Below are 26294 nucleotides of genomic sequence, written 5' to 3' on the forward strand. Positions count from 1 at the left end.
CAACAATAATAAATATTTTTGAGAAAGCCAGACAAGAATCAATAAGGTATAATAAAGAATCTACAACTGTACATTTAGAAAGCATAAAGTAGAAAAGCCTTACAATATTTCTGATAAAGAGATGCTCAAATCAAGCTTGTATGGCTCTTCAAGATACAGTCTGTTCCAAACTTAGTTGATGCAATGATGTTCAACTTTGTTGTATGGGTTTCAATTCAATCCTTCACAACATTATCTTCTTCTTTTTTTTTTTTAATTTTACGCATGACAAGCTAATCTATATATAAATTCATTTTTACTTGAATTACCATTAATTTGGTCCAAAAGTTATGGATAAAACCAAGGTTCAACATACTATTCCCCTATAGGGGGAGTATCAGGTTAGGGCATGGTTCAGAAGATAGTCGGGACTTAAACCAACCCTTTTGAACCAATTTCGAAAGAAAATAAATATAACACAAAAAAAAAATACCCATACAGACCAATACGCCATATTGACATTTAGAACCTTGGATAAAATCATAAAAATATAACAATTGATTAAGAGAAGCCCGCAAGCCTTATACCTGAAATTTTACATATCAGAATTAAATCATAGGGTCAAACACTCAAACTTGCAATTGCAGTATTCGTATGATATATCTTCCTAGAATTAAATCACGGTACTAATGGGAGTCATGCAGAGAGAGAGGATTTCATCATAGTATAAACCACGTAGGAGAAAGGAGAGAACATTGGACGTGAATGCAAGCATTGAAATTAGAGGATTTGTTTTTGGTAAGGAAATTAGAGTATGTAGGGGAGGGCAGTATCAGTGTATATATATATATATTTTTTTTTTTTTTACTTTTTTTTTTCAAATCCAGTTCAGGAGGGCCGGTTTAAGGTTCTCCACCACTGAACCGGTCAAAACCCTGATACATTCTGTAAGGGCATATCGGTGTGCTCCCAGTACAATAAGTATTGGCTGATACAGGACAATATGTAACGATTTTTTGAACCTTGCCTGATAGATTTCGCAACGAGTGAGATTTAGGATGAAACAGACCGCAGTATTTGATCAAATAAAAAGACCCCTCTGAAGTTTTTGGAAGCTGAAAAGGTGGTATACAATTTGCTCTATAATATGTTGCCATTTCCTTGCTTTTTTCTCAACCAAAGAAAAAACAAAATCATTTCCTTACCCTTCAAATTCTTCTTACTACTGACTGGATGACCACCAGTTTCCCTAGAATAAAAACCGCACCCCGCATGCCTACCAACTCCATTAGAAACTGCAAACAAGAAAACAAGATGCTACCTACTACAACAGTAACAACACTTGTTCAAATTCAATTTAATGCTAATTTGAACAAACTGAAAATCTATGAATCTGTTTTGATGGCAACCTGATTAATGGGATACATTGTCATGTTGATAAATGCTGTCACTTTAAGTAACCACTAAGATCAATCGGGTTGCAGTTTTTCTACCAGTAGACTACTGGCTTAAGGACCCTCTTCTCTCTTGACTCGAGGACCTTCCCCTCTCCTGGCTCAAGGACCTTTCCCTCTCTGGTTTCCTTGTGTACTCTTCTGGGCTTCGGCTTCGGCTCCTACTTGGACCATGGCTACGGCTCCTTGAACCATCATAAGGAGAATGAGAGTATGATCGCTCTCGACTGTACCTTCTAGCTGGAGGTGAAACTGATCTGCATCAAGTAACAAGTTTTCTGTTAAGCAAGACAAATACCATGTTAAGCTAATTAGCACACAAGCAGAAACCAATAAAGGAATGCATACCTTGAATGCCTTCGCCTAGGGGATGGAGAATCGTAACTAGGGCTACGTGAACGAGATCTTACTCGACGCGGTGATCGGGAGTAGTGTGGGGAGCGGGAATAACGAGGAGAATGCCTGTGGTCATTTCGACCCCTGTAAAGAAGAGTGTGACCACATAAGCAACCTTTGAACAAAAAAAATGGGGTAGAAAGTCTAAGCACATGCATCTTTTTAGTGCCAATTTCTGGAGTTGCAATTCAAAGACAGAATTTCAGAATCAACCTTAAGGAAGAGTATGACTTCTTTGCTCATCGAACACCATTCAGTAAAATTATAATTTTTTCTCATAAAAAAATATAATTCATTGAGTTGGGCCCAATGCAAGTCTTGTTGTTGGTTTCCAGTTTGATACAAATCTCTGTGAATACATTCTTTCCCCTTTAAACTGATTTGCTTACAATATCCCAGATAATGCAATTAAAACCCCATCTTAAACCTAGCCAACACCCACTGTTTCCCTTAGACACTAATAACAACCTCGCTTTGATCTCTAGATAAGATTTTTCATCCATTTTCTATTGGTCTAGCATCATCATCCTATTTATGACACTACCTGACGACCTTTGTTAATGGTACTAGCTGATAACTTTGTACATTTCCACCTGACATGCCCACCCAGCCATTGTAGTAGTAGTGGCAGTGGTGGTGTTTTTTTCGACCAAGAATTTGTTTCTGGTTGTTTTATGGCCATGGGTACTTATAGAAGAGTAAGATTTCCAGCCTACAAGCCAAGGTTGGTTTAGAGCCACGGGTGGTTGCAGAGGTAGACCCTGAAAAGAACAAAATTAGTAACCACAAGACCACTCTTTTCCTCATGACAAGTTTCTTCTGAAGTTCTTGAATGGTTTGCAATAGCCTCCTTGCATAAAATTACCCTCTAAAAGTGCATCTGTCTGCGTGAGGTCCTAGAATGTGGGCAACATGTTATTCTTCCAGAATCCAGATTGGGAAGATGTGATGGCAATGATTGATGATGGAGATGAACGAAGATGAATACATTCACTGCAAAGTGGAAGATGATGGTGCTTTAGGGTAAATCCCTTGCCTCCTCCCCTGAGTTTTCTGAAATGGCCTTAAACCTCCCCTCAACTTTGACCTGCCCTTGAACCTCCCTTGACTTTTGGGCAGATTTGAGTAGCCTCGGCTACCCCACTCAAACTTAAAGAATACAGATTATGAATTCCATTAGACCGTTACTTTACTGTTAGAAATCTAACAGCAGTAGCTGATGTCATGGATTTATAACATATTATAATGCCAATTTTACCCTTATGTAAAATCATCAAATGTTTGATAACTGAAATGCCATTAAACCACTAACCAAAAAACCCTTAAATCTTTAACAAAAAAAAAAGTAAAATACCTTTAAACCTCTCTTTACCTTTTTTTATCAGCAGAAAAGGTATTTTATTAAATTCATGAAAATGGAGCTAATAGATTCAATTAACAGGGCTGCCAACCCAAAGCTAGAACAGTTTTACATAGTAGCCCAAAACAGTTGCTGCCTCAAAGTCCCTGTTGCAGCATTTAGGTCCTTTGCAATACTTTCCATTAACAGGGCTGATGTCATGAATTCCATCAAATGTTTGCTGTCCTTCTCACTCACCTGAAGTCAGCATTTAGGTCCTTTGCAATACTTTACACTTCCCTAAATGCATGTCTGAGAGTCCAGGGAATGTGCCTGTTGCAGCTTGCCCAGGAAATAATTAGATCTGAGTCCCCTTCCGTGTCCACCTGCCTATAGCCCAACTGTTTTGTTAATCTCTTAGACCCTGCAGCAGATGATTTAGTTTTTTTAAAGGGTTTCCCATTCCAATAGGCCCTGAGTAGACAATAATAATATCCTACTTTGAGAGCTCCTGAATGCACCTCCAATTCCTGCCATACCCAGATTTCTAAAAGAGCTTCCACCAAAGTTCAGTTTTACTTTGTTGCGTTCTGGAGGTTTCCAATCCATCATTATCCTATCTTTTACTCTAGAAGATTGTGCCACCTCAGTCCAGACTCTTATTATATCATTTACAGAAAAATTCTGAAAACTTTCGGTTACTTTCCAAGGTTTTTACTCAATGTACAACTTTTATCTTTATGCTGTCTATTGCCTTTACAACTCTCCACAAAAAGGAACCTATCTAACTTAGAGTAAGAAGGGAGAGATTGAAAATTTGACCATGTAAAATCAGGATGCAATAAGGGGAGTTCCTTCAGCTCGAGAGAGTCTACAAGTCCATTAAAATTCCATGTGCTAGTGGTTATGCCCTGATTTGGATTATTTGATTCTTCCAGTAATTGTATGACATTAAAATCCCCTCCCAGACACCAAGGGCCTTCCCATAAGCCTCTAACTGAAGAAAGCTCCTCCCTAAACAGATTTGTATCTCTATAAGAATTAGGACCATAGACATTAGTTAAGGCCCATTCTCTCCCATCAGAGGATCTCTTGGTTTTTAAAGAGATGGAAAATTGGCCAACCAACTCCTCCACACATTCCAAATTCTCATTCCTCCAAAATGTAAGAATTCCCCTTGAAGCTCCCCAAGAGGGGGCAAAAGCCCAGCTAAGCCCCCCTAGCTCCACAGGTGCTTCTGATCCACCTTCTATCTAATTCTAATAATTTAGTCTCTTGAATCATTACCAAGTCTTCCATCCCTTTCACAATTCTGTGGGCGGTATGGCTGGCAAGGAATAACAGGACATTTGAACATAAAGCTTCTTCTGAAGCTGAGGTCATCAATATGGCTATAGGGTTTATTAGGAGTTGGTTGTCTATACATACTGTGTTTAAAGATGACATGTCAGATAGTATTTTGTCAAGGATGGCCTTTTTTTTGAGGTCCAATCTGTCAGCTACTTGTACAGATATTCATTGTACAAAGGACCTTTTACTTTAATACAATCGTACTTTAACTTTTCTCAAGAAAAGAAGAAAGCAATCACTACCAAGTTTGGCCTTTCTTTCCTAATGACACTTATTATTCTTCTTTACTTCGCACTTCCTAACCTCTCACATGCCAACTTAGGATCTTCATTGAATGAAACTAAAAGGCCCAAAACATTCCTTTAATTTTAGCAAACCATTTTCCTTTCTCCTACTCTCCTTTTCATAGGCTATTCCACATTTATGTTTTTCAATCTCACTCATATTTCTTTTCCTCTGTTTTCGTCCTTTCCTCAAGTACACTTTTGTTTCCCCTAAATTCTTTTCAACTTTCTTTCCTGCCCTTTCCTCTTGACTTTCTTCTTGTACAACTGGACCAGATCTCTCCAAAACAAGGGAAGTTGTTTGACTGGTATCCCACACTTGAAGATCAAGTTTATTTACCCCAACCCCTTCTAAACTCTTCTCAACAACCAAGGCTGATAAACCTTCTGGTATTAGATTCATTGTTTTTCCCATTTCTTCATCTAGGTCCTCATAATCAGAATTTTTCCCACACCCAATCAAAGTGGCAATTGAGTTGAGAGCATTCTGGGATGGCAGAAAATAGGCTGGACCTGCAACAACAGAGGAGAGACAACAATAGGGTGAGCATCAGAAAAGTGCAGGTTATAAACAGGAAGAGAGCAAGCAGGAGGAAGTAAAGGGGAAGAGACTCCACGCTCCAAATTTTCGTAAGCCTCTCCTTGATCATGCTCTGCCAAGTTCTTTAAATGGATAGCATCCACCGACTGTTCCTCCTATGCTTTCATGCTCCAGACATTGCTGAAACCCAAATCCCAAGTACCGATACCCTGATCTTGTGCCTCTACTAGTTGTGAATTCTGTCTTCTCTAAACCACAAAAGAGACCACCTCGCACACAAAAGCAGGTAATTCAAGGCTAGCTCCCATCTGTTCTAGAGAAACAGTGTTTGAGGATTCTCTGAATAGATATTCTGTTCCAGAGGCTCATCCTCCATCTTATAGGCTTTAGTAGAGTCAACACTACCAATACTAGAAGGCCGATCCACCTCAACACAACCATCTATTTTTTGAATAGATGGTCATTTCATCAGTTTAATGAACAACCCTAGCTGAAACTAATTATTGTTATTTTCTTATTGTAAAAAATTATTAAAAATAGTATATAAAATCTAAGGGAAAATCTATGATACAGGAAAGATAAGGTATCGGAAGAGTTTTGACCAATCAAAATCCACCCATGAATTTTGATAAATAACACCTGATTGGCTACCACGTTTATGATACCAATTGATTGGTCAAAAATTTCAGATATCATATCTTTCCCATATCATAGTCGAACCCAAAATATAAATAATTATTAATTATTTAAAATTTTGAAAATATAAGACAATTGTATAATCTTATGTTTCTATTGTTTAGTTTTTGCTTAACAAATCCCGTGCATCACACGGGTCCCCACTCCCCATTAGTTTCTTATGAAATGAAGACGGAGGCTCCTTAAAAGTAATGAAATACTAATTACATATTTACCCATATTAACAATTCAAGGGTAAAGTTGGAATCAGAAAAATCCACTAACCTGATTGGAGGAATTAGTATGGGCATAATAGGCTACAGGCATTTAATAATGCCTCTATCCACTTAAAAGTAATGGAAGGGGTCTATGCGTCCCTTTATCCCCAAAAGTCAGGGGAGGTTTAATGGCAGGTGGTCAAGGTTGAGGGAGGTTTAAGGCTATTTTAGAAAACCCAGGGGAGGTTGAAGGGATTTATCCTAGTGTCATGCATTTTCCACAATTTTCTTTTGCTATCAAAATTCTGCAAACTTTGTAGCACAATAATTTTTACAAGTAATGCTACACTATTGGGTAGTATCTTTGTTACTTGCCTATGATTGATGATGATCTTTGTTACTTGCCTAAGAGAAAGTCTATGAGACAGCATATATGGAATTGCACATTAAGTTAATGACAAACAGGTATGTTAATCAGGGTCTAATCAGAAATGGTGATGGCCTAAAAACAGAAGACCAAGTTTACCTCAATCTTTCCCTTGCTCTCATTTCAGTTGGCTTCTTTCTATTCTCCTCTGCAAATACAACTGTCAGTTCCCTTCCATGAAGAATCTGTCCATCCATTTGATATTTGGCTTCTGCAGCATCAGCAGGGTCCACATATTGGACAAACCCAAACCCACGTGGTTCACTGCAACATAGACAAGTTTAGTATCACAAAGAATGGTCATATAATCACCAATTACTATGGTGGCAGTATCTGTGCATGTAAAAAAAGTTTGATGGGTGAAATCACCAATGTAACCCTGAGAAATATGGAATGCAAGTACAAGGTACTTTATGCAATTCAAGTAAAAGCAAGCACATGGCTGCTGACCTTGCAAATGTCAGTTTTAAGATGACTTCAAATTCTTCAAGACTTGAACATCTTCAAAATGTATTCAAACCCACCTCTCTTCCAATCTTCACAAACATTAACATCTTCAACAGAACTCTTATTACTTGATTGATGTCTTCAAAACTTTATTTGAACTGTTAAACCTCAACAACTTTAATAAAAAGATCCAACTAGCTAATAAAAGAATAAACAACAATCCTCATCATTACAATAGTAATATAGAATAGGAAACAGGGGCAGGGAGATGGGCACCCCAATTTCATTCAATACAACACATATTTACCAAAACCAAAAAATGAAGGTTTTTAAAGTTTCCTAATGGATGAAATAGGAAACTTCTATAGGAAATAGACTATTTTACCCACATGGAGTAATCTTATGAGGATTGGCCGTGTCATATATCCCACATTCCACATCATCCATACTCCAGCCTTGGATTTTAATCCTATTTGAGAAATAAAAGCACTCTATTTTTCCAATATTTAAATATAGAAAGTTGCAATGAGCTTTAACTAGAACATGTGTCTATGTCTTCTCAGCAGAAACATTTTCCTCAACTCAAGGGCAAGGTAACACAGAGACTCATTTTCAAACCCAAAACCCTGTACAAGCTGAGGTATGGGGCAGATGTAGACTAGGGGAATGAGCATGTGGCCAATCCAGTGGATCCCCTATCTGATAGAAAGTCTGGATCACCCACATAATCTCCCCAGTGATTTAAAAGGCATGCTTGAAGTGCACCTAGGCCCCAGGCGCAGCATTTTCAAAAGACCCTCCTGGTGTGACACTGCCTAGGCGTGCACCTGGTGTGCCTTGCATTTCAACCCAGGCATGTGCTTTGTTTATTTTTTTTGTGCTTTCCATTCTTTTTTGAACCTAGCAGCTGACCCCCCAACCAAGCACCTTCCCCCTATTTTCTAATGTTGTTCATTCATTCATCCTAATAAAATATCTTCTTAAAAGGCAATAAAAATTATAAAATCATTTTTGTGTGTAGAGATTAAGAATTTAAAACCTTAACAGACTTGTTTGAGATTGTCTGCAATTAGGAAAGAAAAGAGATTGGGGGTTTTACAAGCTTGAAATTTGACTTTATTTTTAAATTTTTACTTCAATATGTTTTACATGCTATGCTTATGTATTTTAATTTTAAATAATAGGTTTTTAAAACATTCATTTTAAAATCTAAGTTTATACTTATAATTAATATTATGTTTAATAATTTATTTTTATTTTTATTTTTTACTTTTTTGCATTTCTGTGTCTTGCTACAAAAACACACACCCATTGCCTTGCCTTGCTCTTTGGGCACAAATTGCCCCTTGCACTTTTAAAACACTGGACCTCCTCACATGGCAGAAGTAGGTGGGGCGGTGTAGGGAAGCTCCCTACTTAACCCAAATAGGAAAACTTTTTACTGTACATATACAAAGATACATAAAAAAAGAAAAAGAAAAAGAAAAAGGAGGTAAGACCAAAATTGACAGCTTCCAAAATACTTCAGTTTATTGTAGCTTAACAAGAATATCTCACCCAGTATAATAATCTCGAGGCAAGTAAACGTCCTTGAGAGGACCAAATTGTCCGAATGGCTTACGTAGGTCTTCTGGCCTGCAGAACAAGTCAGCAACATAAATACAAAGCTAAACAATATAATAAATTTTGCAACCTAATACAAAATGATGTGGTTTATCAAATAGTTAATAATGTTCATGCCTAAAAGGTATCAGGTGGTTGAACTCAAAATGCTTTCTCTGACTAAAACATATAAAATTATAAACATACAAAAATGCAGTATTTCAAAGACACCTCAAAATTAGTGATTCTAGTTGTGCCAAGGCTTGGGACATAAATGCTAAATATTTTTTACCAATAACTGCAAATTCATTAAATAATAAAAAGTATGTGTACAGAGTAAATACAAAGACTGGGAGATGAGATCTCTTATTTCTCCCTGAGCATTATTTTACAAACAACACCCAGAACAAATTATCTCTTCCGGATTCATTAAAAAAAAAAAAAACAAATTTTCTCTTCCAGGGTTGTGAGAGACATGGATGGCAAACTGTTAGCCTTGTTCTCTGGCCCAGTGGGGATTGGGAACTCTCTCAAGGCAGAATTACTTGCTGCCTTACAAGGAGCACGAATTGCTAATGAATTGAATATAACCAATTTGGTGATTGAAGGGGACTCAAAACTGCTGGTGGGTTGGTTAAATGATCCAGATCCTGTAATATGGTGTTACAGGGATGAGATAAAAAAGTTTTTATGGATCACCAAGGATATGACCTTGAGGATAGAATGGGTGAGGAGATCGGCTAATGGGTTAGCTGATAACCTTGCCGACAAGGGGTGAATAGACAATCTTTGTTTTGGGCCCACCTGTAATATTTTTGTAATAGTTAATGTTCTGTTTTTGTTTATAGAGAGGTAGCATCTCATGCCTCTCTAAGAGATGCTTGTAATGCCTATAGCTTCAGAATTAATAAAATATATTCTCATTTATCAAAAAAAAATAAAAAAAAAAACAAATTTTCTCTTCTCTCCCCTTGCATTGCCAACACATCTGAGAAAAGGAGTTTGCACTTCTCTTAGTCCATTGTACTCTCACTTCCATATCTTTGGTCAACCGTTTAAACTTTTTCTTCTCACTGTTGTAATTCCACAGCTTCATTTCTGCACTTTTTAACCACTCCACTACCAGTTTTGAGTCTCCTTCAATAGTTAATTTCCTAATGTTCAACAGTTTTACCTTTTGTACTCCTATCATAGGGATTTGGATTTACCGTTTAGCAAATTTTAACCCCTATAACAAGATAACCATTTCTATCATCAGTGCATCACCGTGCTCCAGTGGTCCTGAATAAAAAGCCACCACTCTACCACTCTTCCTTCTGAATTCCTGAAGACCCCCTACCCAAATCAATCTCATATTGCCTATGAAAGCTTTCATCAAAGTTGAGCTTTAGGGAGTTACATGCCAGGGGTTTCCATACCATAACTTGTCTTTCCTTTTCTTGAGCCAAGAGTGCCACCTCTTTCCAAGTACTCAAAATATTATTCAGAGAGAAATTTTGGAAAGCCTCCATAGTTTTCACCAAGTGTGCAGCCTTTATTTTAATTAAGCCAATAATTTCCTCCTCGGTCCTGCTCTTATCGTTAAAAAATCTTCCATTCCTTTCTTCCCAAATGGTCCAAACTGCAGCTGCCCTCGCTGCTTTCCAAAGTAATCTTCTTCTTTTCTTTGGTTGTCTCAGGAAATTAGGATCAAAGAGGCCCACCACATCTTGAGGAGGTCCACTTGCACCCAAATACAAAGCACAAAGGAACTGAATATAAATATATGGCCAATAGTCTCACCATTGTCCTTGTAAAAGAAACACATATGGGGGGAAAGGCTTTTATTCAGCCTTCTTTTCTGCAGCACATCACAAGTTTTAGTCTTTCCCAGAAAGCAGTGTTTTAAAAGCGCAAGGCGCAAAAAAAATGCAAGGGCCAATTTGCGCCTGAGGCGCAAGGCACAAGGCGAGGTGCGTGCCTTTTTAAGAAAGGCACAAAATTACCAAAAAAGAAAAGCTAAAAAATCAAAGAAAAAGTCAGAAAATTCCAAAAAAAATGCCAAAAATTTAAAAAAAAATGCAAAAATATTAAAAAATAATAAACATAAAGTTAATAAAAATATAAACTTAAATTTTAAAATAAATTATTTAAAAAACCTATTATCTAAAATTAAAATACATAAACATAACATGTAAAGTGTATTCAAATGAAAACTTAAAAATAAAAGAAAACATATAAAGCATTTTCAAGCATGTAAAACCCACAATCTCTTTTTTTCCTTAATTGCATTGCTTCAAGTAGTTAATGTGATGTAAAACATATTGCATTCTTGATTCTATGAGTCGCCTCTATAGCACGCCCATCAAGGCAAGCCCGAACAAGTCTATGTTAGGGTCTGAAATTCTTATTTCTCACATAAAAAATAATGATTTTACAACTTTCATTGCCTTTTAAGAAGATATTTTATTGCAATGAATAAATGAATAACATAAGCAATTAGGGGGTTCTCGGACTGGGCTGAGGCGCAAAATAAGGGGTTCTCGGACTGGACTGGGCTGTTAGACTTAAAAAACAGCAAAGAGCGCAAAATTTTAAAAAGGTGCATGCCTAGGCTGAGGCACAAGGCGCATCGAGCGCACACCTAGGCACACCAGGCGCGCGCCTTTTGAAAGAGGTGCGCTTAGGACCTGGGCGAGGCGCATACCCCAAAATGCACCTCGCCTGTGCGCCTAGGCGTGCCTGAGGCGCGCCTTTTAAATCACTGCCAGAAAGACCTCCCGACAAAGGGCCTGAACTTGAGGAGAAATAGACTTGCTCGAAATTTCTTTCACCAAGAAATTAACCCCAGGGATTGGGCTGTATTAAGAAATTGAAGAAGGAAGCACAAGTGAAAGAACCAAATGAGGAGATTGACCACACCCTAGTGTCCTCCAAAGATAGGTCCAAAAAAACTGACTCCAACATAGCCAACAGAAGGATGCAAGATTCGCATTCCAAGTCCCTAAGACCTCTTCTAAATCCAAAGTCTCAACTTATGTCCAAGTCAAAGAAAACTACAAACTTTGAGATGGATTCAGATTTGTAGTTGGAGAGTGCATAGAGCAAAGGAAACTAGAGTTTTAAAGAAATATCACCCAACCAGAGAACCTCCCAAAACAATACTCTTGGCCCATTCCTCACATCATAACTAATAAGGTTAAGAAAGAAGGATATACCTTGTTAATTGCTTTCCAATGAGAGAATAAGGTTGCAACTGAAGCTACCTTTGCATCCCAACAATTGTTCAACTGTCCATGTATGTTTCTAATAACCCTGTGCCAGAGTCTTTCTCTTTCTTTCTAAAAAGAATCTCCATAGCCATCTCCCCAAAAAGAGTTAGATTCTTCTGAACCAAGTTCCCTAACCCTAGCTCCCCTTCTCTTTAGGCCTGCTAACTTGTTCCCATTTCACTAAGTGGTCTCTCTTCTCTTCCCTTGGTTCCTATAAGAAATCCCTCATAATCTTTTCTAGCTGCCCAGCAATTTTAACAAGGATGTAGTAGAAAGAAAATAAACTAGGAGATTTTCCATAGTGGCCTTGATCAAGGCTCTTCTTCCTCCCATTGAAATATAATTTCTTTTCCGGGCTGCCAGATTCTTGGCAAATCTCTCCTTTGCATTGTTGATCGTTGAAACATCAAGAGAGTAGCCTTTGAAATCTAGAATCTCACGCCTATGGTTCCTGGCCAATGCACCAATAGTACACATACCATTGCTACGACGAGAAGCATCAAAGTTAATTTTAATCGACCCAACTTCACGAGGGATCCACTTAATGTTCTTCCAATTCTTTATTCCAATTATTGAAATTGGGTCGTTTCTCAACTCTATGAATTCCTTGAAAGCCAAAGCCGCTCTATCAATAATCATTTGGAGGGGCACTAAAGTACCAGCAAAGATTTTATTATTTCTATTCTTCCAAATCTGCCATAAAATAAGAGCACATCTCTCTTTCATATTTGTATTGTTTTTAATGTCCTCATATGAATTTTAACCCACCATTCTGATTGGTTGTTAATAAATTCCACGAGGCTAAGAATGTTGTTATCCACTACCGACCACACTTGTCTAACAAAATCACAACTCTGAAAGATATGATCAAGATCCTCTTCCTCACCACAAAAACAACACCCCCCCCCAATCAATATTAAGACCCCTATTTCTTAGGAAACCCTTTGTAGGAAGTCTACCTTTGAGAAACAAACATAGAAAAACTTTAATTTTCAGTTGGCATTTAATGTTCCACACCATTGTTCCCCAATTGAAGTTTTCATTTCCATTTTGAAATATGTTACATTTGAATTTGTAAGTCAACTTTATAGAAAATTTTCCGTCTGGAGTCATTTTCCAAATAATAATATCCTCTTTTTCATCAGTGATTATAAAAATTGGTTTAATTTTTTCCCAAACACCTTGCAGCACCAGGGACTTAATTTTGTTTTCCATCCAAATCTTTCTTTCTTGGTCAATTACCTCCCCAACATTCATATTTTCTGATTCTTGAAAAGAGGCTTCAGAGCAATCCGCAAGGGAATCATTCCCAACCCATCTATCTTTCCAAAAACTAATGGACTTACCATTTCCTATGACCCAGCCAAGACCTTTTACCAACAGATCTCTCGAAGCAAGGATCCCTCTCCATGCCCACGAGACATCCTTTTTACACCTAACATTAAGGAATTCCTCTCTTCTAAGGTATTTTCCCTTAACAACCTTAACCCATAAGTTATTTTTCTCATTAAGAATTTTCCATCCTAACTTTGCTAAATTGGCCTCATTAACCCATCTAAAACTTGAGAGGCCAAGACCACCCCAATTCTTTGGACAACAGGCATTAGGCCAACTCAGAAGGTGAAGAGGTTTTCTGCCACTAGAGTTTGTCCACAAAAAAAAAAATATATATATATATATATATATATATATATATATATATATATATATATTTGCGCTTTATCAATATCTTCAATGATACTTTTAGGGAGCCTAAAGGATCTCATGATGAAATGGGGTATTGTGCTTATAGTTGCCTTTTCCTGCCATAGAAAGAGAATTCCTTTTCCAACTAACCAATTTTTTCTCCTCTTTTCCTTGATAAAGTTAAAGGAGCTGTTTGTAACTCTAGAATTAATCAAAGGTGCCCATAGGGAGAAATTTGTGGATGTTTCTATTGGAATTTTAAGAATTCTTGCTATAATATTTCTGGAATCTTTTTGGCACTTTTTTTGAAAAAAGAATGGAAGATTTCTTAAAATTTGAAAGTTGTCCAAAAGCACCTGCAAAGTTTTCCAGTATTTCTTTAATCTTAAGGCAGGCAGGAATTGAAGGCTTTGTGAAAATAAGGCAGTCATCTACAAATTGTAGAATAGGAATTTTTGGACTTTCTCTTGCAGCCTTGCACCCAATGGAACTTTCCGGCATAGAAGCTTCCTTCTCAAGTTTTTTGGAGAGAGCCTCTACACATTAAACAAATAAATAGGAGAAGAGAGGGTCCCCTGTCTTAAACCTTTGGATGGGTGGAATTCCCTAGTTGGAGACCCATTAACCAAAATTTGGAAAGACACAGTCATAACACATTCCATCACCCAGCCTATCCATTTTTCATGAAAACCAAATTTCCTAAGGACTTTATCAATGAAGTCCCATTCCAATCTATCATAGGCTTTTTTCATGTCAATTTTACAAGTCACCATCCCTTTTTTTCCTTTCATTTTTCTCATAGTATGCATCATTTCATGTGCAATCAGGATATTATCATTAATTTGCCGGTTTGGGAAAATGGCACTTTGATATGGAGATATTAAGTCCTACAAGAAAGGCTTTATTCTATTTACCAGAATTTTTGTAATAACTTTGTAAATGATATTACACAAACTTATGGGTCAGAAGTTGTTAACAATTTTAGGGTTTTCTATTTTTGGAATAAGGGCAATAAAAGCTTTTAGGATGGGGCACAATTTCCCAAAATGAAAGCAAGCTTTAACTAGCTCAAAAAAAGAATCCTTAATAATGTCCCAAAATTTTTTTAAAAATTGAGATTTTAGGCCATCCAGGCCAGGGGCTTTGAGATCTCCGACAAACTGAAGGGCCTTGAAGATCTCAACATCAAAAACTTCCTCAATTAAAAGGCCATTTTGATCATTTGTGATACAAACATCCATGTCATTAATAAAATCATTAATCCCACCGGTTCCTTCTTATTGGAATCTTTTCCTAAATTCCACAAAGAAGTGGTTTGCTATACTCACTTGATCCTCCAACCTTTCCCCCATCTCATTTTTAATGAAAGTAATTTTGTTTCCAGTCCTTCTTATGGTGTCAATGAAAAAATCTGTTATTTCTATCACCTAGATTAACCCAATTAATTCTCAATTTTTGAGCCCAATAAATTTCCTCCTTTAATAACACCTTATTAAGCTATTTTTGGAGGGTCATTTCGAGATTGATTTCGTCTTTATTCGTATTGTTTTCTGCCAACTCCTTTCAGACCTTCTCAAGAGACTCCATGATCTCTCTTTTCTTATTAAAGATATTTCCAAAATGGGTTTTGTTCCAATATTTTATTTTATCACCCAAGTTGTTTCTTTTTTTTAATAAATTTCACTGCCTTTGAGCCATTTGTTTCAATCTGCCATGCTTGGTTAACTACTTCCTTGAGGGATGGGTCAAGGCACCACATTGCTTCGAATCTAAAAGGTTTCGGCCCATTACTTTGGTGCAACTCAGTAAAAAGAACCAAAGGGGTATGGTCAGAACTCAAAAAAGGCAAATTTTGAAGATTGCATTTGGGAACCTTTCTCTCCACTCTTCATTTACTAAGGCCCAATCTAGGCATTCTCGTGTATTCTTATTTCTCCAAGTAAAATGATTACCCTTCATCTCAAGATCCATTAACCCACAGTCACTAATAAAGCCATTGAAATCCCTTATATGTCTAAGGGAAGCCTCCCTTCCCCCTTTTTTGTCTTCTCTTGACCGAAAATTGTTGAAGTCACCTAGGACGAGCCAAGGTCCCCTAGTATTATTTGCAATTTCTCTAACCCAATTCCATACCACTTTTGATTAGTTTTACAAGGAGGCGCATAAATGAAGGTACAAAACCAACTAGCATTTGAGCTCTTTTCTTTGATGCAAACATGAACTAATCTTTCATTAGAATAGAAGATTTGAAGGTTACAGAAGTTTTTTCTCCAATAAATCCACAACCCCCTAAAAAACCAACTGAATCAACGATAAAATGATTTTCAAAATTAAGAGGTTCAACAATCTTCTTTGCTCTTTCAGGCATAACTCTAGTTTCCATAAGAAAGCAAATTCCTAAATTATAAGGCCTATTAAGATCCAAAATCTGACGCCGGAGGCAAGCCCTGCCCATGCCCCTCAAATTCTAGCTAAGAATCTGCATGGTTAACCATTTCAAAACTTGGACCCATGTCCCCTTCAATCTTGGCGATTCCAACATTAATCTCATTAATGTTCATTGAGTCTTCCACGTTCTGTTTGTTCTCCTCTGTCATCTCTTCATCTTCACTTTCGTCATCCTCTTTGTTTCCTTCCTCGTTCTCTCTATCCTCTTTAACAAGGAAAGACTCAACCTCATGATTCGCTTCAAAACTCTGTAGACCAAAGAAGTTAGTATCTTCTGGATCATTATGCACAAACATACCTTGGAAATTACCGTTGGTATTCCAGTTATTTTGTTTTGGATCCAGAAATTTGTTTTTCTGAATGCACTTTGTCTACACCATATGGATTGGTAGGCTTTTGGATGGCGCAATCATTGCATGGCTGGCATTGATAAATCTTGTTTTGGGAGCCTTTTTAGCCAACCCAACTCTTACCAATTTGGCTTGAGTCCACTAATCTTTCCTTGTGTTCCATGTTTGTTCCTTTCTTCTAGCCAAAAACCTCCTATTTAGCTGCCTTGTTTCTTCGTTCAATTTCAAGAAATTTGTCTTCCTTTTATTTTGAACCAATGTCCACCCGTCATCATGTTTATTACCCTTAATTTTTGAGCACTCAAAATACTTTTGACCTCTCCATCCACAATTGATGCAAAGGTCAAAAAAAATTTCATAGAAAACTTTCAAATGGCTCTTGGTCTCCCCCCATTGGGTAATGGGAATCCTAAGTATGAAAGGTGCATTTAGATCAACTCAGACTTAGACTCCCGGTACATAGTTTTTTTTTTCATTTTTTCTGTGTCATCATCAAGTTTCACTACCAGACCTACCTCTTTCAGAATAATTTCAAGGTCCTCCTTATTCCAACACTCCAGAGGTAACCCCAGAAGTCTAAACCATATATTTGTTGTTTCTAGCTTTGCCTTGAATGGGTTAAACCCCGACTTCCAAGGGACAAGGACCAAGTATTTACCTTTTATCAGCCAGGGCCCCTCCTTGATCACTTTCTTGTAATTTTCTTGTAAAGAGAAGGAAATTAAGAAAAAACCATTACCTAGTTTCCAAATATCTGTCTTTAACTCCAGCTTCCATTCCTTGGCTTTCTCTGTGATCACATTAAGGGGTTCTCCCTTCCCCAATATTTTTGCAAACAGGCTATTCGACAACCTATCATCAATTTTGGAATTTGCCTTCAATTCATCTAGATTTACAGCACAGGCAATGTTTGAGTATTGTCTGTCAGTACTTCCTCTCGCCTATCAATATAGAAGTATAGACTGAACTCCAGTTCCCAAAAGCCATTTGAGTCATTGAGTAGCAATTTGTACTTCTATATTTGAGAACTTCTATTTGGGTTGGCCGCCCCTTTAAGTTCTCATTACTTAAACAATGATCACCCTCTCTTTGATGCATACCTGTATCATTAATTCTTTTACCCTTGCGCGCATGCACGTAACCGAGAGGAGCTTCTCGATAGTTGGTTTTCCTAATTTTTTGGTAAGAGTTAACATGTTGGTTTCCCATGTCAAGATCCCTTTGATTCTTTTCGAACTTAATATCTCCAGTTCTTTGAACTGGTTTCCCCCCACTATCATTTATTGACATTCTGAGCAGGTCTCTCCACTTCGAGAAAGAGAAGGCAAAGAGCCATTACTAGAGCTGGGGTATTTGTATTCAATTTCCTTCATGCCGAGATCTTGAGCATCGGGTTCAATCTCAACACATATTGGGACATGCAAATAGATATTATTTGATATACCCATCACCCTTACCCTTGCATGGGAAAATATGGTTTTCTTTGAATCGGCGTTCAAGTCTGATTTTTTTTTCTTTTTCTAATTGGGGACAATGACTCACTTGGGGAGCCAAAACTGAAGGGTTGGGAGATCCATTATATGGATGGCCGAACCATGCATGGTGGTTAGGCGAAATTTCAAACATTTTCTTTCTCCCATCCGGGAATCATATTCCTTGTTTTAGAAAAACTACATTTTTCAAGGTTCGTTCTTGAAACAAACCGAACCAGATTTATAACCGAAAATAATGTAGGATTATACCTGATATGGAATCCACAAATGTAGCTCTCAACGTAGGTGTTCACGCCCAAAGAGGTCACCAAATCCCACTTCCACTGAAGATGACACAGCTTAGGATGAAGCAGAATTAGCAAAACAACTCTTCAGCAAGAATTACAATCCTTCAACAAGGATCACGCAGGGGATGCGAGCACAACTTCATATCTGATTTTTCTAGCAAATATCAGAATCAAGAACTATTCTTAATCAATCCAAGAATATGGAGATCGAACTGGGTAGGGCGGCAAGAACAAAGAGAAGAACTAGATTTAGCAAAAGCCTCTAACAGAAGGATATCGCCCTCTATTTGTAATCTTTATGGATCAGCTTCCTAATCCTATTAGGAAAGGGTTCTTTGATCCAAATCTTTATTTGGATATGAACTCTTAAGTGGATAAGACTTATCTTATCCTCTTGCTAATCCATATCTAAATCTAATATCAAATTCGCCCATATTTAATTAATAAGATTAGCCTACGTCGAATTGGGCTTTAGGCCCATTAAGTTATCAGGTTCACTTCCCTTTTAATTTGCTGGCTAGCTTGGCTCTCTTTGTATGGCGTGGGACCCTAACATTGATCTCCACAAAAACCATATGGGTTCAGCGTAGCCTTTGTTACAAGGCCTGGCCGAATTCACTGTTGTATACAGTGAACCCCTGAGCCCATCAGTATAGGCTCTTAACAGGCCCAACATTTACACTAAATGGTCCTTGAGTCCAACCACCTTATGAAGGCCCAAGGACTATGAACCTAAGTGAGATTAACCCATCAGGTAAAAACCATAAATGGTCTTACACTTAACCTCTCAGCCCATAATGATCAAACACTACCCGACAAGAGAAGACATCTCCCTCAACTGCAAGGTACAGTGTTGCACTCTCGACTCAGGATGGATCCCAGGAATTAAAACATTTTGCAAACTTTTTCATAAAACATAATATATGTATATCTATATATAAATAAATTTTGCAAAACAAAACTCAAACACGTTTGAAATCAACTACCGACAATTTAGGCTTCCATCAGAAAGTGTTATTCCCGATCGTTCACTTTGTTCGACAAAGGGGATAATTCTGTCACTATGATCACCCACTCAAGTGAATTTTCAGACTGCCCCAACATACCTAGGTTTTGACCCCCGCTAAGGATCTCACTAATTGGCATATCAAAGATAACCCAATCCAACACCTAGTGTAGTACCATAATCAAGTCTAAGGGTTAGGTGTAACTTTCCAGTTTTGCCCATCTGTCTCCAAAGTCCAGGGCATAACTGAAAAATGGTCTAGTTCAGAGTTTCAATCAAACCCACACTACATGTGTTTCAAGTCTCACCCTAGCAGTTGAAACAAGCCAACTTATTGCCAAGCAACCCATTGCTCTTAAGCCCATGCAAGCATGTGCCTACCACTGGGTGGGGGGGTCAAGACTCACCCTTTCATAAGAAAGGACATTCGGCAAGCTTTCATTACTACCCACTTCATTAGGCTGATCCCTTCATATTATTTGAACAACCATTTTAAGCTTTATGTTAATCCTTTCACACCATGGTGAAAAACTGTGGTTGTTCTTAATCTGGTCCCATAACAGTATTTGTCCATTCTTTACGCTCAAAAAATTGAGTCCAAACTAAGCAACTCCCTCAGTTAAAAATCTCATCATCTTTCATTGAATGGACTTTGCCAATAGGACATTTCTTGACCATATTGTCGTTTCCCATCTCACAAACATGGGGGAAATTAGACAAGGAAGAGTTTCCCTTGAACTGAAAGCAAATGCTACCTGCATTGTTCAGTCTAGGATCACAATGTCGCTTTTGTGATTCCTTGTCAGTTTCATACCCATTTTTTCACAAGTATCATTTAACTATTTAAGGGAAGCTCTTCTTAGATCTCTGTAATTTGCACTTGTCTGATCTACGATGGCTTTCCATCATCTTGGTTTCACAGGACTTGGTATCCTGGTTGTGAAGAGGGAATTCACCATTCTTTTTGATGGGTTTAGCCCTAGACTCCTTAGACTAGAAAGCATTGCATTGATCCTTGATGCATTTTTGGATATGCAATTTGTGTTTCCTTTTGTTACCTTTAATTCCCATGATCCAACCTGCATAAAGAATTGTGAGAAAACACTTGATATGAAACCGATAAAAAACTGAAAGGAGAAGACAGCAAGAGGAGAAGGGTGACAATCTAAAACTGGAGAAAGATTCAAAACAAACTACTAAAGCCTGCAAAAGAGAAAATTACTAAGAGAAAACCAGAAAACAACCGGCTAAAAAACTGCAACAAAGAAACTACTAAGAGAAAACCAGAGAACGAAACAAAGGATACCAAAACAGGTTCAGAGCTACTTCCCCTTTTTTTTCCTCCTCCATTCTGCGTACATGAGTTATTCGTGGACAAAAATGGTGAACAAAACCACACCATTGTACATTGTTAATCAAAATCTTACACTGAAGTTACACTTCCACCACCACCACCACCCTAAAATAAAAGGAAAAGAGAGATAGACCTTAGAATGTGGTTACAGGGTCCATCTAATCAGTTCTTGATACCTAGTTTTTTCCATTAACTGTATAATAGGTCTTACCCAAGCACTGTAATGTGGAATTCTCATACTGGCAACAGGCTGCTTTTTAAGTATTTAGCTAAGGACAAGTTGACCATCAAGGAAGGCGATGTAGATGACAACTGAATTTTACGTTCCCTGAACAAAGAGGCAGTTAGCCACTCACTTATTGATTGTCATTATCCCGATGTTTAGACCCACGTTTTGTGATTGTTGGGCATAACTTGCTTATTTTCTTCTGCAATCTTGGGATTGCTCCAAAATTGGAAAACAAAGAAGTTCAGAAAGTGAGGAAAATGACCTTAGAAACAATTCCCTTTGCAATCCTTTGTAACGTTCGGAACAATCTTTAATGTTAAATAAAACCAAAGAATACTTGGTTATGAGTAAACCTAGGAGTGCCCATCTCCTGGATTTCTATCCAGAAAGATTTCAGGGAAGTTCACCTCTCCATCTTCAAGCTCTCATAGCATCTTTTCTGCACAGAATCAACTGTTGATGATGTTGTATAGCTTCCATTGTGACTACAGAGACCCACTTTCGTACAATCTTACTTTTCTGAATTCAGTATACCACATTGCTTTGACTTCTCAAAAAAAAAAAAAAAAAAAAAACTTTTAACAACATGAAAGGATGAAAATTTTGTGTGAAACTGTTCCACTATAACTATTGCGTTCACAACAACATGAAGGGAGAAGCCAAATCAGAACAAAAGAAAATTGTTGTAATATCCAAACCTCTTTGAAAATTACACAAAAAGGGAGCAGTTATGTTAAGATAAAACAAACCTGCAATCATGGCGAAGGTTGCGAACTAAAAGACTAGTAGGAAGGTCTCTACCACGACCACTATAGCGACCCCTAGGGCTACGGCTCCGACCTCTTCTTCCATAACCCCTTGGTGGCGATGGACTGTAACTATAGCTTCTACCCCTCATTGGCAATTCTATAGAAGAATCCAATCTGCATTAACACAAAGAAAGCTTAGGTCAAACCAAAAGACCATTTTGTATTGTTCTTTTGATATTAATAGCCCATAATTAGTTTAGGACAAAGTTTTAAAAGGCTAAGACAGAGATGAGGAAGCTAGGCCTAAAAAGGCAAGTACAAACCTCCAGACTAAGAAAACACACGACTCAAAAGTTTTTTGAAAAAAAATAGCAGATAAAATTCATAAATCATAAAATAATATTGATAAGAAGCGCTTTCTTACAAAACTGCCCAGAACATTCTCTCCCTCATAGTCCCTCATAGCCCCTAGTTAATGTACACTTCAAGAACAATTTGACTCTAAGAAAATGACCATGTGGATCGTTTCATGGTTATCAAGGCTGAAGGCACTAAGTTGAGGCCGGATGATAGCTGAACACTTTGTTGCCAGGGCAATAATTTTTAATATAAGAAATCTTGGTGAGTGTAATTTATATCCCTTTTTATGAATTAGTTTGTTTTACTAATTGATGTAACAACTAGAAAACATTAAAAGTAGTTTACTATGAGTGAACCAAACATTTGAAGTAGAAATAGAAAGCAACGTTGTATGGCCTATGAAAAACTTGGGGATAAATTTTTATTCTACTAACGTGAGAGGGAGATACTAAGAGAACGTCTATGTGCATGCTATAAATCAAGTAATATGAAAAAACAAACATATGAAAAGCCAAAGAGATTATCCAGGTCAAGTTAGAAAAATAGGTTGGAGCAATTACAATGGAATTAAAATACAAAAAACAAAAAGGGCAAAGCTCATTTTATGGATCTCTAAGTTGAAATTTGATATTTTATGATGCACTTTTACACCCTTTACCCTATGTAGACTGGAATCCATTACAAAAAATAAGAATTTGTCGAGTACCGCAAGAGATCAATGAAGAAATTTCTTAGGGGTTTCACCAGGTGAAACAACTTAAGTTCTTAGCATTCTTTGCCTAAAAGAAATGAATGGAAAGACTGCTACACCATGAGATGTTATGTTGTTAAGGCACTCCATTGGTAAGGGAATCCACATATTTTAAGTAACAAAGATGAACATGCATGTAGTCCTTCATTTTATGAATCTATGGCCACTTCTTTGAATAAAAGCCTTGTATATTCCATAGGTCTTAAAAAATAAAACTAGCAGATATAAAGATCAATGGTTGACATGAAAACCAACTTAAAGTTCAATAGTAACATCTCAGGCTGACATGCATGAGAAAGCAGGTTTGAGTCTGAGAACATCCAGTTTGTGCAAAAAACTGCCAAAGGCTAGCTCTGTATCTAGTTCACCCCTCTGAAGGCCCTAGATAGCAAGAGCACATCTGCTGCAATCATGGTAACAGCACCCCCTTGCAACCCACTAATGAGACACAGATACACCAACAATGGAAATAAAAAAGAAGTTTACATGATGTTTTGAATTAATTTCCATTATTGGCATGCTCATGTTTCATTGGAGAAAACAATTAGTAGTTGGCTATTAGAGCTACAATTGATTGCAAAATTACAAACACATGTATACATATGTAGAAGGGTTAGACCATTGGAGGGAAAGGAATAGTGGTCTTTATCCACAACATTTCAATTTTATCTGCTGAGAAGTATTACTAAATGTAACATTTAGAATTTAAATGCATTGTAATTTAGTGTGAATTATCAAAAAAAAGACATCTGAAGTTATACTTTTTTCACAACTAAGTGTATGTTTCCTGTAGTTGGCGATGAAAAGGAAGTAACATTTTACATTTTGATCTTTCATTTGTCACAATGATCAAAGTGGTTTATTAGTATAAGCATGTCAGAATGCCCATAAAAAGTTGTACAAGTATGTCGAAACTCAGAACGTAATGTTCATCCGGCTATTTCATCTTTCTAGTAAATTGGCTGATCTTGGAATCCATCTGAACATAATGTTCAACCGGGGAGCTAACAACCTTGTCTTCTTACCTCCTTCCTTCATGTAGCATTCTAGAGCCCAATAATTGACAATGCTTGACAGATGCAGCATACATACAAAACCTTCCTAACAAACAAAATCAACCCATCTAAGTGGATATTAATGCTTTATAATTATAGAATGTAAAGACTAGCATGGAACCACCTGCCCAAGAGTCTTAATTTCCCTCTCTCTTTTTCTTTAATAATAAAAAAAAAAACTAAAAAGAAAAAACCGGTATGGAAGTTTAATCAAGAATTAACCATTCACCACCAATATTTTCGTTATTTTACTATTTGCTGGTTCAGCTTGTATCCATGCAAAAATGTCCTTGACTACGAACAGAACATACAAGAAAGAACAGTATTGATCTAATAGTCTAAACAGTGAACCAGCTCTTTAAAAGCTCTAATCGAAACTAAAAACTTTTTTAAAAAGTAACAGGGAAGAGAAAGCTTGTTATACGAACAAAACAAAATAACAATGGAAGAACACTGCCAGCCCCCATCTTGTTCACTGTAACAGAAATAAATAATTAGGCAAAAGAAATCGAGCAGATATCAAGATTAAAGAGTGTTGCGAAGAAGACCCTAATTTAGAAAAAAATCCATGAATCTCTTCATGAACAACAAGCTTCTATAGCAATAACCAAATCATATAAAGCAATCTAAAGAATCAAGCAATGAAAACATCTATTAATTCATGGTTTAACGCTGATCAAATCGATAACTAACTCGAAATAAAATCAAAAACAAAGAAAGAGAGATTGAAGGAGAGGTCAGTTTAGCAAGAAATACCTCAAATAAACGAATCTTCCTTATGGAACGCCTTCTCTATTCGTTCTCTGGTCAGCAGAGTACTCTTTTCCCCTTCTCGAGCGCGATCCTTCAATTCGAGAAGATTCCTAAACCCACAAAAGTGAATGCTTTCGATAGTGGATAGAGCAGTTTGCACGCTTGGGAGTTAGGGCTGCAACTTAGGCCGAAGCCGGCCCGACCCAATCCGAGCTCTCGAGTTGGGCCCAAAATCAAAATACTGTACGCCCCATACCCGCGTCTCACCGAAATCACACTTTCTTTTAATCATTTAGGCGCGTTCTACAAAATTTAATGTTTTTGTTTTCATTTGTTTTTGGAATTGTCACATTAGAAAAATAAAAATAAAAATATGTTTTTGAATTCTAATTTTGTTTTAAAAAAAGAAAAATGAGTTGGTTTTGTTTCAAGAAAATAATATCAATAAAATATCGGTTTTCAAACAAAAACAATTTTTTAGTATAGAAATCATATGATCCGTAAAACACGGAGTTAAATAATTAGATGGAAACATGTTTTTGAAACAAGGTTCAAGAAAATGTTTTCGGTTCTAGTTTTGAAACAGAAAACAAATACACAACCCATAACATGTTTTTGTGTTTTTGTGTTGAGAAACAATATGTTTTCAAAACATATGGTTTTAATTTGTTTTTAGAACCGACAACAAAAAAAACAATTCATGTTGTAAAACACCCCTTCTGTATTTCCATCTAAATATGGCAACATGACCATATAAGCAAAGTGGAAAATGTTTAAGCAAATGAGCCCATGCTTTCTTATTTTGAAAGCACTCCTAAAACTTCATAACAAGCTTGTAGAAAGAAATAAGGTCTGATTTTTAGATTTATTAAAAAGATGTTTGGCTTCAATAGAATGAAGAAGAGAGAACAATGACACTTCAAGTTTTTCGTTAGCAATGGTGTGTCTTCCTTCTTCAAATAAACAATAAATTTCATTGAAGAGAGTTGTTGACCACATTTTACTATGAATAAGAATGACATTTCTATTTTTGTTTTTTCGTAATTGTCATTTTTCACTTCCATTTAATAGAATGTTGATTAAGTAAATTAGGCTCAAATTGGAAAGGGTACAAAACAAAAACTTATATATTGTATTGCAAACCTTATGTTTGCACTACATATATTTGTATTTATACTATTTCCAAACTGAACCTTAGTTGCAAATTATAGAGGTGTTTTAGTAAAATTCAAACTATAGAGTAGGTTTTAGTAAATCCAAGAAACTACAAGAGGTGATTTAGTAAACGACCTTTTTCCCTTTTAGAGAATGAAGTTTCTAATAATTGCAAAACCTTCCCCTAATTTTTACTAATAACAATCAGCTCCCTGGAGTTTATGACACTATTGCAAGTACACTCCTTTTATTAGAATCCATTAATTGTAAGGATAAAATAACCATAATACCCTCCATTTATATTATTAGAACCATTATGGGTTCAATATAGATTTTTGGCTTTCACAACTCCCAAATTTTGTGAAAAGGCCAATTTCAACTCTAAAAAATATAAAAGACCATTTTTGCCCCATACTTTGATGAAAAGGCCATTTCTAGGCAAAAACAAACGACATTTGAAACAACCACCACAGATCCATTAGAAATTGAATAAAATAATAAAAACATACTTATGTGGCACTACTTAAAGTTTGAAAAGGCCACTTTAAACCCTAAAGTTAATTAATTAAATTACTTAAAGGTCTATGATGATATAAGATTAATTAAGTAACTAAATACATTACACTAATTAAGATAATAAAGCAAATTAAGCAAT

The 26294-nt window shown here is 36.7% G+C and overlaps 1 protein-coding gene across 1 annotated transcript; it reads right to left on the minus strand.

Moving 5' to 3' along the window:
- Positions 1-1113: 1113 nt before the first annotated feature.
- On the minus strand, positions 1114-24627 carry LOC104599087 (serine/arginine-rich SC35-like splicing factor SCL33). Its single transcript, XM_010261457.3, has 6 exons — positions 24488-24627; positions 21566-21739; positions 8668-8745; positions 6763-6927; positions 1782-1913; positions 1114-1690 (listed from the first exon to the last, which is right to left on the minus strand). The coding sequence occupies exons 2-6, from the start codon at positions 21712-21714 to the stop codon at positions 1480-1482; spliced, it is 735 nt and encodes a 244-aa protein (XP_010259759.1). The 5' UTR covers positions 21715-21739; positions 24488-24627; the 3' UTR covers positions 1114-1479.
- Between the last annotated feature and the right edge of the window lie 1667 nt (positions 24628-26294).

Source organism: Nelumbo nucifera, chromosome 2, assembly GCF_055504915.1.
Source record: "Nelumbo nucifera cultivar China Antique chromosome 2, China Antique-T2T, whole genome shotgun sequence".
NCBI lineage: Eukaryota > Viridiplantae > Streptophyta > Magnoliopsida > Proteales > Nelumbonaceae > Nelumbo > Nelumbo nucifera.

Coding starts and splice junctions, on each gene's coding strand:
- LOC104599087 (XM_010261457.3), bottom strand. CDS start 21,714: ATGAGGGGTAGAAGCTATAGTTACAGTCCATCGCCACCAAGGGGTTAT. Junction 8,746..21,565: donor AACCTTCGCCATGATTGCAG/GTTTGTTTTATC, acceptor CTTGTTCTGCAG/GCCAGAAGACCTACGTAAGC. Junction 6,928..8,667: donor CCTCGAGATTATTATACTGG/GTGAGATATTCT, acceptor TCTATGTTGCAG/TGAACCACGTGGGTTTGGGT.